The sequence below is a fragment of the Odocoileus virginianus genome, chromosome 6 (assembly GCF_023699985.2).
Source record: "Odocoileus virginianus isolate 20LAN1187 ecotype Illinois chromosome 6, Ovbor_1.2, whole genome shotgun sequence".
NCBI classification, from domain to species: domain Eukaryota; kingdom Metazoa; phylum Chordata; class Mammalia; order Artiodactyla; family Cervidae; genus Odocoileus; species Odocoileus virginianus.
The window spans coordinates 88,469,961-88,489,872 of record NC_069679.1 but is presented as its reverse complement, the minus strand read 5'-3'; the positions used below and the strand labels follow the sequence as shown (position 1 = coordinate 88,489,872).

The 19,912-nt window shown below is 47.5% G+C and overlaps 1 protein-coding gene across 4 annotated transcripts in view; it reads left to right on the top strand.

Annotated features, from left to right (window-relative positions):
• The window catches only part of TTC7B (tetratricopeptide repeat domain 7B), a 267,917-nt gene that overhangs the window by 60,176 nt on the left and 187,829 nt on the right, over positions 1-19,912 (top strand). For all 4 annotated transcript variants that reach the window (XM_070469788.1, XM_070469789.1, XM_070469791.1 and 1 more), the window contains exon 4: positions 12,340-12,470. In XM_070469788.1, coding sequence (XP_070325889.1) covers positions 12,340-12,470 — 131 coding nt within the window. The remainder of the gene's footprint in view (positions 1-12,339; positions 12,471-19,912) is intronic.

Sequence of the window (19,912 nt, the reverse complement as noted above, 5' to 3'; positions counted from 1 at the left end):
CAGACAGTGAAGCGTCTACCTACAATGTGGGAGACCCAGGTTCGATTCCTGGGTCGGGAAGATCCCCTGAAGAGGAAAATGGCAACCTGCTCCAGTATTCTTGCCTGGAGAATCCTGTGGGCAGAGGAGCCTGGTGGGCCACAGTCTTTGCTACAGTCGCAAAGAGTCAGACACAACTGAGCGACTTCACTCACTCACTTTGACATACTGTGGAGTTTGTTTCCTTGATAGTAAATCCCTGGGACCAACTTGCATGATATTTGGTTGCTCCTCACAGAAGCAGAAGGCAGATTATGAAACAGCTTATCTCTTTGTGTTGTTTTCTGGAGGTTTTAATTTGGCACAAATGAGCACTTAGAGCACAGTTAGGAAGCTCTGATCAAGTGTTTGCTTTTGAGTAGTTTTGGAGGTGTCCTACCAGATAGTGAATTTGCTCAGCTTCCCTTGTATTCTCCTTCAGAGAACACTTTAAGAGGTTGAAGCCGAGTTCCCAGCGGAGAGAGGATGCTTAGTGAGTTTCTCTTATTTTGCAGCCACATAAACAGCTTTGGCTCTAAATGAAAAGAAAGTGAATATTGAGCACTTAGGACTGGGGAGACGTTAAAACAGGTGTTATATGTCTTCTTCATGTTCAGAAAGTTTAGTAGAGACATGCATATTAAAAATAGAACTAAATCTCATTTCTAAAGATGAAATCTACAATGTCTAAGATGAAAAACACACTGGATGTGGTTAATGGCAGATTAGACATTGATGAAAAGATCAGTGAGCTTGAAGACATTGCAGTAGACACCATCTAAAAAAGTGGAAACTTTTTTTAAAGTGGAAAGAACATCAGTGAGTTGTAGGATTTCAAGTGACCTGAATGTGTAATTGGAGACCCCTCAGAAAGGGGAGGTTTCCCTGGTGGCTCAGTGGTAAAGAACCTGCCTGTGCCGTAGGAGACTCGGGCTTGACCCCTAGGTCAGGAAGATCCCCTGGAGGAGGTCATGGCCACCCACTCCAGTATTCTCGCCTGGAGAATCCCCATGGACAGAGGTGTCTTGTGGGTTGCAGTCCATGGGATTGCAAAGAGTCAGACACAAGTGACTTAGTATAGCAAGCAAGAAAGGGGAAGGGTCACAAAAAACTTTGAAGAAATAATGGCTGAATGTTTTTCAAATTTTATGAGAACTATCAATCCTCAGATCCAGAAAGCTCAGTGAGGCCCAAACACAATAAACATGGAGAAAACTAAACCAGAGCCCTTCATAATCCGGATTGCTCATGGTCAGTGATAAAGGGAAAATCTTAAAAAATAGCCAGAAAAAAGACACATTACATGCAGGTGAATAAACATAAGGGTGACAGCAGATTTATTAAAAAACCATGTGAGTGAGAATACTTAGAGAGCATCTTTAGTACTGGGGTAGGGCTGGGGGCAAACTCTCAAGTGAATGAAAATGAAAATATTCTCAAGCATAAAGGCTGAATAAAGCCTCTTCCAGACATGCATGACTGAAAGCCTCATCATCCACAGAATTTCACTGTAAGAAATGGTAAAGGAATCTGTTTAGGGGAAGGAAAATCTGAATCTGCACAAAGGAACAAAGAGCAGTGGAAATCATAGCTATATCAGTGACTATGTCAGTTTTTTCTACCTTATTAAAATGTCTTGAAAAGATAATTGACCAGTTCAATAAGAATAATAATCATGTGGAGTGGGATTTATAATCTGTGTAAAAACATAATGTATATAATAAGAAAATCAGGACAAAAAGGAGAGAAATGAAAGTATGCAGTGGTAAAGGTGTTGTCCTACGTGTGGGAGAGGTATGTATAGATATAATATCATTTGGAGTGGACTGGGACAAATTAAACCTTAAAGCAGCCACTGACAGTTATGCTTGGAGACTTTCATACCCTGTTGCAATAAGTGATAGAACAAGTCGACAGGTGATCAGCAAGGATACAGAAACCTTGTTGCTCAGCACTGAGTCATGTCGACTCTGTGACCCCGTGGACTGCAGCATGCCAGGCTTCCCTGTCCTTCACTTTCTCCCAGAGTTTTTTCAAACTCATGTCTTGGGACAACACAGTATACCAACTTTACCTAGCTTGTGTTTCTATGTCACCCAGCCAACAGCAGGATACACATTCTTTCCAAGGTTCTTATCAAGATTGATCATATTCTGGGCAAGAAACAAGTCACAACATAATTAGAAGAGTTCGAATATATTCTCTGACCTCTGTCAGGGATCCCCAAGACCACCGTCAGGTCAGTGCTTCACTAGAGTCACAGAACTCAGAATAGCTGTCATATAATAAACATGTTGTTTATTACAACAAAAAGCTACAGATTAAAATTACTAAAGGCAAAAGGCACGTAGGGTAGAGTCCAGAAGAGACCAGGCTCAAAATTTAAGTCATCTCATCACAGTGGGATGATATGGTTGGCTCTTGGTTTTCCCAGCTGTGACACGGGGCAGCACTGATGGTGTGTTGCCAGTCGGGGAAGATTGCTCAGGCTGCCATGTCCAGGTTTCGTATTGGAGGTCAGTCATGTAGGCAGAGAGTGCCCATGGAACTTAATTATTTGGTCTCTGGTCTCTTCAGAGGTCCAAGTGGTATGGTGTGGCCTAAGATCCATGCTGTAAATCACATTATCTTCCAGTCAGTCAAAGGCCAGTCCTTTCTCTGGAATCTGCAGAACATCTCAAGCTTGTGTAGCTCTTCATTTCACAGACCATTTGTTGTTCAGTCACCAAGTCATGTCTGACTCTTTGGCACCCATGGACTGCAGCATGCCAGGCTTCCCTGTCCTTCACCATCTTCCAAAGTTTGCTCAAACTCATGTCCATTGAGTCAGTGATGCCATCCAACCATCTCATCCTCTGTCACTCCCTTCTTCTCCTGCCTTCAGTCTTTCCCAGCATCAGGGTCTTTTCCAATGAGTCAACTCTTTGCATCAGGTGGCCAAAGTACTAGAGCTTCAGCTTCAGCATCAGTCCTTCCGGTGAATATTCAGGGTTGATTTCCTTTAGGATTTACTGGTTTGATGTCCTTGCTGTCCAAGGGATACAGACCATAATGGAATTAATTTAAAAATCAATAGCAGAAGGATCTTTGGACAATCCCTGAGTGTTTAGAAACTAAATAACACATTTTTAAAGAAGATATTAAAAGTTAAATTAGAAAGTATTGTGAACTGAAAGAAAATAAAACCACAGTGTATCAAAGTTTTAGGAAACTGCTAAAGTAGCACTTAGTGGGAAATTTATTACACAAAATGCTTGTACTAGGAGAGGAAAAAGGCCTCCAGTTTATGCCTTGGTTTACACTTTAAGAAGCTGGAAGAGGAAGAGGTAAGTTAAGTTCAAGGTAATGCAGAAGGAAGAAAATAATAAAGATCAGAGCAGAAGTCAATGGAGTAGAAGACAGAAAAATAATAGAGAAAAATAAGTGAAACCAAAATCAATGGAATTAAAAGATCTTTATTGAAAATTTCAACAAAACCATTCGAGGACTGTTCATGATAGAAATAGAGGACACAAATAGCCAATATCAGGAATGGGCAGAGATGTCACCACTGGAGATGCTACAGACACTGAAAGGACCAGGGAGCATCATGAACAACACGGATCCAGTACATTTGACAACTCAGGAGAAGTGGACAGAATGCTTAAAAGATAACTACCAAAGCTCGCTTAAGAACAAGGAGATTATCTGAACAATCCTGTATCAAAGAAATTGAATTTATTGTTAAAAAGCTTCCCCCAAAGAAAACTCCAGGTCCAGATGGCTTTATTGGTAAGTTCTACCAAACATCTAAGAACAAAATAATTCCAAATGAACTCTTTCAGGAAACTGAAGAGCAGAGAATACGTCTCGTCATTTTATTAGGTAAGGACTTACCCTAATACCAAAAACAGGATAGACGTTACAAGGAAACTATAGACAGATATTCCTCATGAACCTAGATGAAAAAATTTCCAAGCAAGAAATTTAGCAAATCAACTCTAACAATATAAAGAAAGAATAATATATCATCATCAGTGGGATTTATCTCAGGAATGGAAGTTTGGTTTCACATTTGAAAATCAGTAGATGTAATTCACCAGATTGAAAAACTAAAAGAGAAAAGGCCATATGATTGTCTCAATAGACACAGAAGAAGGATTCAAGAAATTCCAACATCCATTTTGGATGTAAACTCTTAGCAAAATTGGCTTAGAAGGGATCTTCCTCAACTTGGTAAAGGGCATCTATGAAAAACTTAGTGTGGAAAGACTAAATGCTTTCTCCTTAAGATCAGGAATAAGATGAGGATGTCTGCTCTCACCACTTCTTTTCAACATTGTAATGGAGGTCCTTGACAGTGCAATAAGGGAGTAAATAGAAATAGAAGGCATACAGATTGGAAAGAAGGAAGTAAAGCTGTATTTGCGAATACCATGATTGATTGTGTAGAACTAATAAATGAATTTAGCAGGGTTATAGGACACAAGATCAATATTCAGAAGTCTATTATATTTCTAAATGTTAGCCGTGAACAAAAGGAATTAAAACAATACCACTTACAACAGCATGATAAATATGAAATACTTAAGGGTGGATCTGAGATTTGCGAGGCACGCACAGTGAAGGCTACAGAGCATTTCTGAGAGGAGTAAAGAAGACCTGCACGGATGAAGAGGCGTGCTGCGTGCGCAGGTTGGAAAACTCAATACTGCTTAGATCTCCGCTGCTGCTGCTGCTAAGTCGCTTCAGTTGTGTCCGACTCTGCGATCCCGTAGGTGGCCGCCCACCAGGCTCCTCTGTCCCTGGGATTCTCCAGGCGAGAATACTGGAGAGGGTTGCCATGTCCTTCTCAAATGCATGCATGCATGCATGCTACATCGCTTCAGTTGTGTCCGACTCTCTGCGATCCCACAGATGGCAGCCCACCAGCCTCCCCCGTCCCTGGGATTCTCCAGGCGAGAATACTGGAGAGGGTTGCCGTGTCCTTCTCAAATGCATACATGCATGCATGCTACATCGCTTCAGTTGTGTCCGACTCTCTGCGATCCCACAGATGGCAGCCCACCAGCCTCCCCCGTCCCTGGGATTCTCCAGGCGAGAATACTGGAGAGGGTTGCCGTGTCCTTCTCAAATGCATGCATGCATGCATGCTACATCGCTTCAGTTGTGTCCGACTCTGTGTGATCCCACAGATGGCAGCCCACCAGCCTCCCCCGTCCCTAGGATTCCCCAGGCGAGAATACTGGAGAGGGTTGCCGTGTCCTTCTCAAATGCATGCATGCATGCATGCATGCTACATCACTTCAGTCGTGTCCGACTCTGTGCGACCCCATGGACAGTAGCCCACCAGGCTCCTCTCTCGGTTCTCCCCAAATACATTTACAAATTCAACATTAATCAATCAAGACCCCAGCCAAATTTTTTTGTTTTTGTTGTTAAAGAAATTGACCAGCAAATTTTATGTGGAAATGCAAAGGAATAAGAATAGCTAAAAAAGTAGAACAAAACTGGAACATTAACACTACTTTTAAGATTTATACAGATACGGTAATTTCAAGACAGGGTGATATTAGCATAAGTATAAACAAATAGATCATTGGAACAGAATAGAGGGTCCAGAAATAGACTCACATGTTTATGCCCATCTGATTTTTTTAAACAAAAGTGTAAAGGCAATTCAGTGGAGAAAGGAGAAGCTTCAATAAATTGTACCACAACATCCAGGTACCTATTGTCAGAGAAGTAAACTTTGATCCATACTTTGCAACATGTACAAAAAATATGTTAAAATGATTTATAGGCCTAGATGTAAAACCTAAAAATATAAAAATTCTAGAAGAACTTTTAGAAGAAAACTTTGTAACCTTTTAAAGATATGAAACCAAAAGTACAATCTATGAAAGAAAATACTGATAAATTTGACTCCATCAAAATTTAAAATTTCTAATCTTCAAAAGACATGTTAATGGAGATTGGTACTGACACATATACACCACCATGTATGAAGCAGATAGCTAGTGGGAACCTGAAGTATCACGCAGGGAGCTCAGCTCGGCGTTCTGTGGTGCCCTAAATAGGTGGGGTGGAGGGTGGGGGGCAGATGGAGACCCAAGAGGGGAGGAGCGTGTGGATACATACGGACTCTCCGTATGGAATACAGCTGATTCATCGTGTGCAGCAGAAACTGACACAACACTGTACAGAAACTACACCCGATTTTTTTTTTTAAAAGAAGTAGCACAAATGACAGACTGAGAGAAAATATTTGCAAATCGCGTATCTGATGGAGGATTTCTATTCGGAATACATGGAGAACTCTCAAAACTCAATAAGAAAACCAACAACCCAAGAAAAACAAGTAAAAGATTTTAACAGACATTTCACTAAAGAAGATGCACATGAAGAGTCAGTATCACTAGTCATTTTGGAAATGCAAATCAAAACCACACTGAGACACCACTTCACACCTACTGAGAGGGCCATAATAAAACAGACAGTAACAAGTGTTGACAAGAATGTGGAGAAACTGGAATCCTCATGAATAGCTGGTGGGAATGTTAAATGGTATAGCTTTTTAACACTTTGGAAGATGTGTTTCTTAAACAGTAAAATGTAAATTTTGTATCTGACCTAACACTTCTGCTTCTAGGTATCTACCCAAGAGAATTAAAAATACATGTTCATGCAGAAATTATACATGAGATTTCATGACAGCATTATTCATTATGGACAAAAAAGGAAACAAGCCAAATGCCCACTACTGGAAAATGGACAGATGAAATGCAGTATGTCTATACAGCTGTGAAGAGATATGGATATTGTTGTAACTCTGATGAACGTTGAAAAAACTACTAACTGAAAGAAGCGAAACACAAAAGATGACACATGATTTCATTTTTATGCTTTACTTAAAATGAGTGAATTTTATGCCATGTAATTTATCTCTCAGTAGAGCTGTTCTTTAAAAATGATACACTGTATACTGGTAATCCAGACAGCATAAGATTGGTGAAATGATAGACAAAAAAATCAATAGGGGACTTCCCTGGTGGTTCAGTGGTTAAGAATCTGCCCTGCAAGGCAGGGGATGCAGGTTCAGTCCCTGGTTTTGGGGAATCAGGATCCCACAGGCTCATCCAGAGAGTCTGAGCCACAGCTGGAGAGCCTGTGAGCCACAGCCGGGGAGCCTGTGAGCCACAGCCGGGGAGCCTGTGAGCCACAGCCGGGGAGCGTGTGATCCACAGCCGGGGAGCCTGTGAGCCACAGCCGGGGAGCCTGTGAGCCACAGCGGGGGAGCCTGTGAGCCACAGCGGGGGAGCCTGTGAGCCACAGCCGGGGAGCCTGTGAGCCACAGCGGGGGAGCCTGTGAGCCACAGCGGGGGAGCCTGTGAGCCACAGCCGGGGAGCCTGTGAGCCACAGCGGGGGAGCCTGTGAGCCACAGCGGGGGAGCCTGTGAGCCACAGCGGGGGAGCCTGTGAGCCACAGCGGGGGAGCCTGTGAGCCACAGCAGGAGAGCCTGTGAGCCACAGCCGGGAGAGCCTGTGAGCCACAGCGGGGGAGCCTGTGAGCCACAGCCGGGGAGCCTGTGAGCCACAGCCGGGGAGCGTGTGAGCCACAGCCGGGGAGCCTGTGAGCCACAATCAGAGAGCCTGTGAGCCACAGCGGGGAGCCTGTGAGCCACAGCGGGAGAGCCTGTGAGCCACAGCGGGGAGCCTGTGAGCCACAGCCTGTGAGCCACAGCCAGAGAGCCTGTGAGCCACAGCGGGGAGCCTGTGAGCCACAGCAGGAGAGCCTGTGAGCCACGGCGGGGGAGCCTGTGAGCCACAGCGGGGAGCCTGTGAGCCACAGCCGGAGAGCCTGTGAGCCACAGCCGGAGAGCCTGTGAGCCACAGCCGGGGAGCCTGTGAGCCACAGCCGGGGAGCCTGTGAGCCACAGCGGGGGAGCCTGTGAGCCACAGCGGGGAGCCTGTGAGCCACAGCAGGAGAGCCTGTGAGCCACAGCCGGGGAGCCTGTGAGCCACAGCCGGGAGCCTGTGAGCCACAGCGGGGGAGCCTGTGAGCCACAGCGGGGAGCCTGTGAGCCACAGCAGGAGAGCCTGTGAGCCACAGCCGGGGAGCCTGTGAGCCACAGCGGGGGAGCCTGTGAGCCACAGCCGGGGGAGCCTGTGAGCCACAGCCGGGGAGCCTGTGAGCCACAGCCGGGGAGCGTGTGAGCCACAGCCGGGGAGCCTGTGAGCCACAGCCGGGGAGCCTGTGAGCCACAGCCGGGGAGCCTGTGAGCCACAGCCGGGGAGCGTGTGAGCCACAGCCGGGGAGCCTGTGAGCCACAGCCGGAGAGCCTGTGAGCCACAGCGGGGAGCCTGTGAGCCACAGCGGGAGAGCCTGTGAGCCACAGCGGGGAGCCTGTGAGCCACAGCCTGTGAGCCACAGCCAGAGAGCCTGTGAGCCACAGCGGGGAGCCTGTGAGCCACAGCAGGAGAGCCTGTGAGCCACGGCCGGGGAGCCTGTGAGCCACAGCGGGGAGCCTGTGAGCCACAGCCGGAGAGACTGTGAGCCACAGCCAGAGAGCCTGTGAGCCACAGCCGGGGAGCCTGTGAGCCACAGCCGGGGAGCCTGTGAGCCACAGCGGGGAGCCTGTGAGCCACAGCGGGGAGCCTGTGAGCCACAGCAGGAGAGCCTGTGAGCCACGGCCGGGGAGCCTGTGAGCCACAGCGGGGAGCCTGTGAGCCACAGCGGGGAGCCTGTGAGCCACAGCGGGGAGCCTGTGAGCCACAGCGGGGAGCCTGTGAGCCACAGCAGGAGAGCCTGTGAGCCACGGCCGGGGAGCCTGTGAGCCACAGCGGGGAGCCTGTGAGCCACAGCGGGGAGCCTGTGAGCCACAGCGGGGAGCCTGTGAGCCACAGCAGGAGAGCCTGTGAGCCACGGCCGGGGAGCCTGTGAGCCACGGCGGGGGAGCCTGTGAGCCACAGCGGGGAGCCTGTGAGCCACAGCAGGAGAGCCTGTGAGCCACGGCCGGGGAGCCTGTGAGCCACGGCGGGGGAGCCTGTGAGCCACAGCAGGGGAGCCTGTGAGCTGCAAGGAAAGATGCCACATGATGCAACAAAGATCTCATATGCCTCACCTAAGATCAGATGCAGCCAAATAAATAAATAATCTAAAAAATTAGTGAAACAGAATAGAGAGCCCAGAAAAAGACCCACTCAACTATAATCAACTGATTTTTGGCAAAGAAACAAAGGCAATTCAATGAGGGAAAGGTAGTTTCTTCAGCAAATGGTACTGGAAAAAAATGGACATCCACGTGCTAAATATATGTTTATATATGGACACAAACCTTGTACCTTTCACAAATATCAACTCACAGTGGATTGCAAACCTATATCTGAAATCCAAACTAAATAAAACTTCTGGAAGATAACACAGGAGAAAATCTAGGTGACCTTGGACTTAGTAGTGGCATTTTAGAGGCCACACCAAGAGCACAATCCATTAAAGAAAAAATTGACAGGTTGGACTTTAAGGAAATTAACAACTTTTGTTCTATGAAAGACACTGTTAACAGAATGAAGTCAGACTGAGAAAATAGTTGCAAAATAGATATCTGATAAAGGACTTGTATCCAAAATATATAAAGAACTCAAAATTCAACAATAAGAAAACAAATGACTCAATCTTTTTGACAAAATGACAATAGATCTGACCAGACATTTTACCAAAGAAGGTATACAGATGGCAAATAAGTGTTAAAAAATCGATATCACATGTTAATAGGAAACTGTAAATTAAAACAGCAGTGAGACACCACTATACATATTAAATGACTAAAATTAAAAAAATTGATAACACCAAATGCTGGCAAGGATGCTGAGCAATAGGAGGTCTCATTCATTGCTGGTAGGAATGCAAAAGACTACAGCCCCTCGGGAAGACAACTAGTTTAGTAGTTTCTTACAAAGCTAAAAGTGATATTTATCCTTACAAAGCTATTTGTAAATAAAATATATTTACTTAGATATTTCTTAACAGTTCACCAGTTCCTCTTCCTGGTATTTACCCAACAGAGTTGAAAACTATGTGCACACGAAAATCTTCATGTGAATGTTTATAGCAGCTTTATCCGTAATTCCCAAAACTTGTAAGCAACCATTATGCCTTTAAATAGATTAATGAATAAATGGAATATTACTTAGCAACAAAAGGAAATTAGCTATCTGCCTACAAAAAGATGTGGGGGGATCTTAACAGCATAGTTCCAAGTGAGCAAGACAGTCTGAAAAGTCTACATACTGTATGATTGCAATTGTATAATATTCTGGACAAAGCCGAACTGTAGAGACAGTGAAAAGATGAGTGGTTGCAGGGTTCAGGAGGAGGGCTAGAGGACTAGATCTCATTTTTAGGGCCATGAATCAGTTTGATGATATCAGTACGATACTGTGATTGTGGAAACATGACGCTGCATTTGCTAAAACTCATAGACCTGCACAATGCAGAGAGTGAACCCTAATGTAAACGATGGACTTTAATAAAAAATAAAGTAAATAAAAACAAAAGAAATCATGGTGAAACATGGTGCAGTTCTTCATATCCCAATTTCACCTCAAGAAATCTTTGTTAACCTGTAGCAAAATCTTTCAGAGAAGGCAATGGCAACCCACTCCAGTCCTCTTGCCTGGAAAATCCCTTGGATGGAGGAGCCTGGTGGGCTGCAGTCCATGGGGTCGCTAGGAGTCGGGCCCGACTGAGCAACTTCACTTTCACTTTTCACTTTCCTGCATTGGAGAAGGAAATGGCAACCCACTCCAGTGTTCTTGCCTGGAGAATCCCAGGGACGGGGGAGCCTGGTGGGCTGCCGTCTGTGGGGTCACACAGAGTCGGACACGACTGAAGCGACGCAGCAGCAGCAGCAGCAGCAGAATCCTTGGCTGGTCCGTGCCTTCTGTGACAAAGCTGTCACCTCTAAGCTCCCAGGCAGGCTGTCCTCAGTGTTGGCTCCCTGCAGATGGACGTGGTTCTTCCCCTCCCCGTGGAGCACGTCTTCTGTCACTTCTACAGCTGCAGGGACTGTGTCGTTTGTTAAGAGCAGCTGGGAGGGGCCATTCTCACAGTGATGCGCAGGGCCTCCGGGTCACTGGCTGCCCTGCGGCTTGCCTGATCCCCTCTTTGCAGTGGCACCTGCTCTGAGAGTCAGCAGCTCCCTTAATAGGTAGGTGCTGCTTTGGGGGCTGAAGACCCGGGTTCTGATCTCTGTTGTGCTGTGAACTGCCTGTCAGGTTTGGGGCGTATCTCTTACTTTCCCTCGATGGTTCTCAGCTTCTTCATCTATAAAATGAGTGCGTTTGCCAGGAAACCGCTCTCAGATCCTGACTCTCAGTGTGGACGCTTCTCTCACACTCTTCCACGGAGTGGCGTTGCGCCTGTGTGTCTCCCCAGTTCTCAGGGCGCTTGCAGCGGCGCAGACCCTCCGCACGGGGCTCCCTCTCTGCCTCCGGTTTTCGATGGAGACCCAGAGCCCGACGGGCCCCAGGCCGGTTGCCCAGGACAGGGGCTGAGTCTGGTGCTGGGTTCAGGCAACAGCTGCTCCTCTCGGCACTGGCACTTTTCAGCCTTTCATGCTTTCCTAACCCATCGTGGGCCTGAACTCTCTCTTGGCCAGGGATGTCTCCTCTATCTCCAAAGAAGGGCCCAAACTGCAAGGTTCTGGGTGTTTTCTTGGCCTGGAACTGAGAGGTGGTCTGGAGTGTTGTTACTGCAGAAATCTAGGCCAAGAGTTGGAAGATCTTCCCGGTAACTGAGGCTCCTGAGTGTATTTAGAAATGTTTTATATTCAATCAGCTAAGCGCACATTTTAGAAGATACTCGATATTCTTTACCTTGTTTTGTGCTGTGCTGGAGTGGGTTGCCGTGCTCCCCTCCAGGAGATCTTCCCAACCCAGGGATCGAACTCAGGTCTCCGGCTTGGCAGGTGGATTCTTTACTGCTGGGCCACCTCGGAAGCCCTAGCCTCACTGTACTTACTTATAAAATTCCTGAAGGATCTTGGGGCATGGTTGAATGAGAAGCTCTGTTAGGTCTGAATGGGATCCTAGTGAAGTACCTGATCAAATTCTCAACCTGGATGTCAGAGTCAAATGGTGTTTTCTGTATATTAAGGGGCCTCTGTCATCCATAACCTCTGGATTTTCTTTCTGGTACTCTGTTTTGGTGTTCCATTTTGTTCTTAGAGAGGACAGAGAATCTCCTACGCTCATAGTATCTGGCTCTCTAGAGTAATACTAAAAAATTAAGTCACGTAAAAAACAACTCACCCAGTTTTTGTATGTTGGTTTTTTTTTTAGGACTTTGTTTAGAGAAGTTGCCTATTTCTTCTTCTACCAGCAGCCTCCGTGTGGACCGGGAGCAGGACATCATCACCTGCTATGAGAAGGCGGGGGACATTGCCCTCTTGTACCTTCAGGAGATAGAAAGGGTGAGTGAAGATCATGTGTGTGTTCAGTTGGTAATGTTTTAAAATTTCAAACCACATCATACAGAACTGTGACAAACCTCTGGAAGCCTTCAACTTGGCTGTCTCTGGGTGCAAAGCTTTGCTTATATTCTTAAACACTAAGGAGAATATGCTGGTGAATGTGGCTCCTTGTGAAAATAGACAGGTCAGTGTTTGGGAAGCATTTTAACATCCTCTGAACAGAAATGACAATATGTATCCATTTATGCCCTCAGCGCCCTGAAGCTGACTAATCATTCCTGTTCTCATAGGCAAACCAGGTTGAGCTGTATTTGTGCAGCTGTTCGTACATGGACTATGTACATGGACTGTGTACCAACATACAGTACATCAGGGATTTGGGAAGCTCAGTGGTCATGCCAGAGGTCTGTGGGGACTCTCCACCAACCTGCTGGGGGCAGGTGGTGGATCCCCAGGTCACCTGGGATGGTTTACTCCCAGCAGTCAGTGGTTCACTGGTGAGGTGGAGATGAAACCAACAGCTGATCAGAGGGCTATGTGAGCAGAGAACGCGTAAGCCAGGGGCCACGTGAGCAGAGAACGCGTGAGCAAGGGATCACGTGAGCAGAGAACATGTGAGCAAGGGCCCACGTGAGCAGAGAATGCATGAGCATGGGGCCACGTGAGCAGAGGATGCGTGAGCAAGGGATCACGTGAGCAGAGAACATGTGAGCAAGGGCGCACGTGAGCAGAGAATGCATGAGCATGGGGCCACGTGAGCAGAGAACGCGTGAGCAAGGGATCACGTGAGCAGAGAACATGTGAGCAAGGGCCCACGTGAGCAGAGAATGCATGAGCATGGGGCCACGTGAGCAGAGGATGCGTGAGCTCATGTGAGCAGACAACATGTGAGCAAGGGGCCACGTGAGCACAGAACACGTGAGCAAGGGGCCTTGAGTAGAGAACGCGTGAGCAAGGGGCCACGTGAGCAGAGAACATGTGAGCAAGGGGCCATGTGAGCAAAGAACATGTGAGCAAAGGGCCACGTGAGCAGAGAACACGTGAGCAAGGGGCCACGTGAGCAGAGAACGCATGAGCAAAGGGGCCACATGAACAGAGAACACGTGAGCAAGGGGCCACGTGAGCACAGAACACGTGAGCAAGGGATCACATGAGCAGAGAATACATGAGCAAGGGATCACGTGAGCCGAGAACATGTGAGCAAGGGCCCACGTGAGCAGAGAATGCATGAGCACGGTGCCACATGAGCAGAGGATGCGTGAGCTCATGTGAGCAGACAACATGTGAGCAAGGGGCCACGTGAGCACAGAACACGTGAGCAAGGGGCCTTCAGTAGAGAACGCGTGAGCAAGGGGCCACGTGAGCACAGAACATGTGAGCAAGGGGCCTTGAGTAGAGAACGTGTGGGAAGGGGCCATGTGAGCAGAGGATGCGTGAGCAAGGGGCCACGTGAGCACAGAACACGTGAGCAAGGGGCCTTGAGTAGAAAATGTGTGAGCAAGGGGCCCTGAGCTCGCACCCTCAGGCAGAGGAAGCTGAAGGCTGGCTGAGGCTGGGGAGGTGTGGGCAACTTCTGTTTAGAAGGATCCCTGTCTTTTAGCTCTGCTCTTTGTAGTTACTTCCTTCACTTCTCAGTCTTGATTTTCCCATCTGTAAAAGGAGCAAAATAATGAGTGCCCTACTTCATGGAGTTCCTGTGGGGATTGTAAAAGGTTGTGTCAATAAAGACACTCAACCCAGATGCAGGAGCATACCGGATTCTTGGTGAATGACACATTTCACCAAGAGCAGCAGCTCCTGGCCATGTCTGGCCCTCCCAGTTTGCTGGTGGTCTCACCACGGCTCGATCCTGGTATTTCCCCCTTCAGACTCAGAAGTGTTTCCTGCGAGATTGCTTGAAGTGGTTAGAAATTCTCTGAGACTTTGGGTTTGGTCAGAATCTTGTTTCCCATCAATTTATGGATTCTCTCTCTGCTTAGGGATTAGAATGTTAGTTGCTCAGTCGTGTCTGACTCTTTCTGACCCCACGGACTGCAGCCCACCAGGCTCCTCTGTCCATGGGATTCTCCGGGCAAGAATGCTGGAGTGGGTTGCCATTTCCTCCTCCAGGGGATCTTCCCGACCCAGGGATCGAACCCAGGTCTCCTGCACTGCAGGCAGTTCTTCACCATCCGAGCCACCAGGGGTTGGAATAGAGAAGGGCTGCCAAGGTCCTGGTGGTTTTCTTCTTTTGTACATGTGCAGACCGGAAGTAATTTCCTTTCTGTAATGTGTTGATGTGTGTGGCGAGGATCAGAATTACCTTTCAGGATCAGGGAGGGCAAGGTGAGAGCCTCAGAGAAGCGGGGGAGAGGGCCAGTGGAGAGGTGTCTGGCCTGGCTCACGCCAGGATGGATTATAAACCGTAGTTCATGATGTCCAGGAATTCAGGAAGATATGTGGCTGTCTTGCCAAGATGTTGTTCTGTCAGAAGTCTGCTGTGAGAAAGGAATTATTTCTTATTCAGAATTTATGATACAATCTTTAGAGAAATGCTCATGCAGTTTGCTTTCAATATCTACATGATTTTCACCGTCTGCCTCCCTGATAGCCAGTGCTTGGCAGCAGAGAAGTCTGCTTACCCCAGCCAAGCGGTTCTAGTGGACCCACACAGTCCTTGACACTCAGGGGACCTTATTTTGTATTTTACTCTCTGTTGTCAAGGTAGGGCCCCCTCCTCCAGGCTTGGAAAAAGGAGGTTCATCTGTGTGCCTTTAGTGACGTGGGGATTGGCAGATCTGGGTGTACTACCTCCTGTATTCATTTAGAACCACCTATTCACCACTGGGTTCTTTAGCCAGACCATCAAGGAGACTTATATAGTCACTGGTGTTGTTGTTCAGTCATTAAGTCGTGTCCAACTCTTCGCAACCAATGGACTGCAGCACGCCAAGCTTCCCTGTCCATCACCAACTCCAGGAGTTTGCTCAAACTCATATCCGTTGAGTCGGTGATGCCATCCAACCATCTTATCCTCTGTCGTCCCCTTCTCCTCCTGTCTTCAATCTTGCTCAGAGTCAGGATCTTTTCCAGTAAGTCACTTCTTTGCATCAGGTTACCAAAGTATTGGAGCTTCAGCTTCAGCAATAGTCCTTCCAAGGAATGTTCAGGACTGATTTCCTTTAGGATGGACTGGTTGGATCTCCTTGCAGTCCAAGAGACTCTCAAGAGTCTTTTCCAACACCATAGTTCAAAAGCATCAATTCTTCGGCGCTCAGCTTTCTTCATGGTCCAACTCTCACATCCATACATGACTACTGGAAAAACCATAGCTTTGACTGGATAGACCTTTGTTGGCAAAGTAATGTCTCTGCTTTTTAATATGCTGTGTAGTTTGGTCATAGCTTTTCTTCCAAGGAGCAAGCGTCTTTTAATTTCATAGCTGCAGTCACCATCTGCAGTGATTTTGAAGTCCAAAAAATAAAGTCTGTGACTGTTTCCACTGTTTCCCCATCTATTTGCCATGAAGTGATGGGACTGGATGCCATGATCTTCATTTTTTGAATTTTGAGTTTTAAGCCAACTCTTTCACTCTCCTCTTTCACTTTCATCAAGAGGCTCTTTAGTTCCTCTTCCATATAATGGTAGGATTTAAATAAATATTTTTCATGATTTTGAGAAAAGAGTGATCACAGGATGTTAGACTGTGAGAAGAAGATGGAGGCCCAGAAACGGAGAGCCCATAGGCACACAGGAAGTTGGGGCCAAAGCTTAGATTAGAACTCAGCCCTTCTGATGCCTAGTTCATCATCACTTACTTCATTCTCCCAGCCTGCTGCCCATAAACGTGGGTCCTATAGTTCTTACACCCTTATACATAAACAGTGCTCAGTAAGTATTTGACCGAGCAAGCCACTGCTCTCAGGATCGTGGGGGAGGCAGCATCGCTTGGCTCAGGCTTAGTTTCAGGGTATGCAGGTGACAGTGTCATTTCTGACTCTGATTTTCCAGGATGAGTTTTCTTTCACCTTGGGTCACCCCAGACCCAGGAAGCTGCAGTATTAGCAATGAGAGAGACTGAATCAAACATCTGTTTTGACTGTAGTAGATGCTCAAAAAGTATCTGTGATTACTGAGAAATCTGGGGGAAAGATGACCTTCCTTAAGTGGCCACTGGGGCTTGGTGAATGTTCAAGAGCTTTTATGAGGCAAGACAATGGGTGCTGTGCAGAAGAAGCTACCCATTTGACTTTTTTTTTTTTTTTAACTTAAATAACTTTTGAGAATTAGGCTAAATTGAAAATAAATGTTAGGAAAATAAAATCTGGAAGAAGTAGAAGACTGGGGCCAGCTCAGGTAAACAGTGCTTTGCTTTTCGGGGTAGGTGACCGTCTCAAGCAGAAAACCCCACGTATCCCGCTCCTGTGTTAGCTCTGCTGGGCAAAGGCAGCCTTGCAGTGGTTTCCCCCTGATTTCCCAGAACCTGTGTGCCAGAACTTTGGGCATTTTATTTATTAGCGTTGGCTCTTAATATCATTCACTAGCAAGGATAAGATTGGAGGAGAATGTTTGAGGAGAAATTGGAATGTTGTGGTTTTTCGTTTTACGAATGGTTTTTCGTAATCTGGAGCCACCGATTTGCGTTTTTGACACAGCCTCATTCCCTGAGTTTTCTGAAAGCAGGTGTGTTCAGTGGTGTTAGAGTTGTGTGTTTCCTGAGGGGCAGAGGCTCTTGGCGAAGGGCTGGCTCCCCTCCAGGTGGCTGCCTTGTGCTGTGAGACGCAGCAGGCCACAGGGCACGGAGCGGCCGGCTTGGAATCCTGGCCTGGCCGCCCCGGAGCTGTGGGGCCGCGGGGAAGTGGCTCGGCCTCCGAATCCTCAGCTGTCAGGGCAGCAGTGGGAATCGCTATAAGGCTGTTGCGAGCATCGGATGGGCTATCTCCTGTGCTTCCCAGCGGTGTTTGCTGTTCTTTAGTCACTAAGTCACGTCCGACTCTGCGACCCATGGACTGTAGCCCACCAGGCTCCTCTGACCATGGGATTTCCCAGACAAGAATACCGGAGGGGCTGCCATTTCGTCCTCTAGGGGATCTTCCCGACTCAGGGATAGAACCTGTGTCTCCTGCATTGGCAGGTGGACTCTTTACCACTGAGCCACCAGGGAAGCCCAGTAAATGTTTGTTTTGCTGGCGTTATCTGTTCCTGTGTCCCCTGGCAGTGGAATCTTTCCTAACCCTCGAAGATTTCTGATATAGAAATATAGAGTATTTTACAAGTGCTGTTTTATTTAAAATGTTCAATAATTTTAAAGAGCTACTTATCGAGTAATTTTTTTCAGGAGAAGTTGGTTTTGTGTTTTTTTTGTCTGGAAGCTGATGGGCAGCATCTTGCCTGGAGTCCCCATCCTAGCTGGGTTCTGAATCTGTTCCCCTGGCCCTTTGACCTTAGCCCAGTCGTTTATGTCTGTGAACTTCAGCTTTCTGTCCTCGCGGCAGGGTTAGTGCCGCCTGCCTTGTCTCAGGGAGAGAGCCAGCGGGCCTCCAGTGCTTTCCACCCAGCATGACAGGAGCTCGCCGGGAGGAGTCTCGCTGCTTGTCCGGAACGTGGAGCCCGGCGTGGGAGAGCCGCGCCGCGGAAGGTTTGTTCCACGCTGTCCTCGTCGCGTGACGCTCACAGAGACCCCTGCTAATAGTCTTCTCTGACAGTTTGTTCTTCAAAGGGGAATAAAAGGTACCTGCAGAATTATGCCTATGGAATAATTTAATCAAACGAATCAAATTAGCATAGCTGGAAATGACACGGAGTGGCCTTGATCAGTTTACCTTCAGATGGTGGCGTTAGGCCAACAGTAAATAAAGATATCTGCTTCTCGGGGTGCCATGATAGGAATAAAGATGACTTCACCCTCGCCTATCACAGCACAGCCCTGCTTTTGGCTGGCGCAATCACGAGTCTGTCCCCGGCGAGCATCGGCCGGCCGGGGTGGCCTTCTTGAGCAGGAGCTGTGCCCGGGTGGAACTTTACCTTCTGCTGACAGTTCATTCCTTTACCCGCTGTTTTAGAAAAGAAGTTCAGGCCCAATTACGGGACACCGTAGATGCCCTCACGGGCTGTTCCGGCCCTGGAGCTTGGAGCGGCAGCAGCTGGTGCGAGGACGTCGCGGGCCGGCCCGGAACCCGGCCCCGTGGTCCGCTCCGGGGGTTCAGGCCTCCCCCGGGGGGCACAGTGACAGGGCCGGGGTGTCGGATTCACAGTGGGATTAGACGAAAGTCACTCTGTGTCTGGACCTGAAAGCAGAGGTCCTGGGAGACGCCCTCGGTGCAGCTGACGGGAAGGCAGGGTGTGGCGCGGGCCCACTGGCTGTGCCTCGGGCTTTAAAACCCTAGACGGTGGAGACGGGGCGGCTTCTCCCTCTCCTGCCTTTTCGCTCCAGCCTAAGCAGGCTTCATGGAATACGTCTAAATAAATCACTTCCTTAAGGAAATGTCAAGTCTCTGGCCAGGATGCTGTTCTGACTCTGAGCCTGCCCTCTCACTGGCTGGGAAAGGAGGCTGTGGCACGCTTGAGGCGCAGTTAGAAAAGCCTAGAAACCAGGAGAGAGCGGGAGCTGATTTTAACTTCCTATATGCCGTCATCATTTTACAGCCTTAAAGGATTCTGCGTCTGTCTTTTTTCAGTCAACCTTACGTCCAGACCTCAAAGAGGGGTCTCCCTAGCCATCCAGTGGTGAAGACCCGGCCTCCCAAGGGTCGGGAGCGAGAGTCCCCCTGCCTGGGGGCCAAAAACCAACACATGACACAGGTGCGACTTTGCAACAAATCCCGTAAAGACTTTAGAAATGGTCCGCATCAAAAAAATCTTTTCCAAAACCAAAAACAAACAGAAAACTTTATTTTCATGACTATATAACATGTTATTAAGTGGATGGCTTCTGTGATGTGGTTCCCTTACAGCTGGGGATAACCTGTTTGATAAACTGTTTTTATAATTATAACCTGTGATGTCACCTTCCTTCAGGCAGTGTTTCCTTTGCTTTGCACTGTTTCCTAAGGGCTGGTTCCCGGAAGTGGGGACATTTTTGCATTCTCCTTACTAGGTATGGTGCACAACTGTTTTCTGCAAGTCATACTGACCTCTTCTACCTTCGGCAGCGCAGAAGGGTAGTGGTTGCTTTGCAGTCTTGACAGGGTTGCGTTTGTTTCAAAGTTACTTTGCTGATGTGCTGGGTAAGAACTGTACCTTGCAGTTTTGGTTTGCATTTCCTGTTAGTCAGATTGAAATTCTTTCCATCTATTTGCTTATAGCCCTAATTCTTTTCTTTTTTAATTTAAATCACAGCATTATTGAGATATGATTCGCATACCTTAGAATGTATCCATTTAAAGTGTTCCATTCAGTAGTTTTCAGTAGTTGCCAAGTTGTGTAGTCATCACCAATATTTAATTCCAGAACATTTCATCACC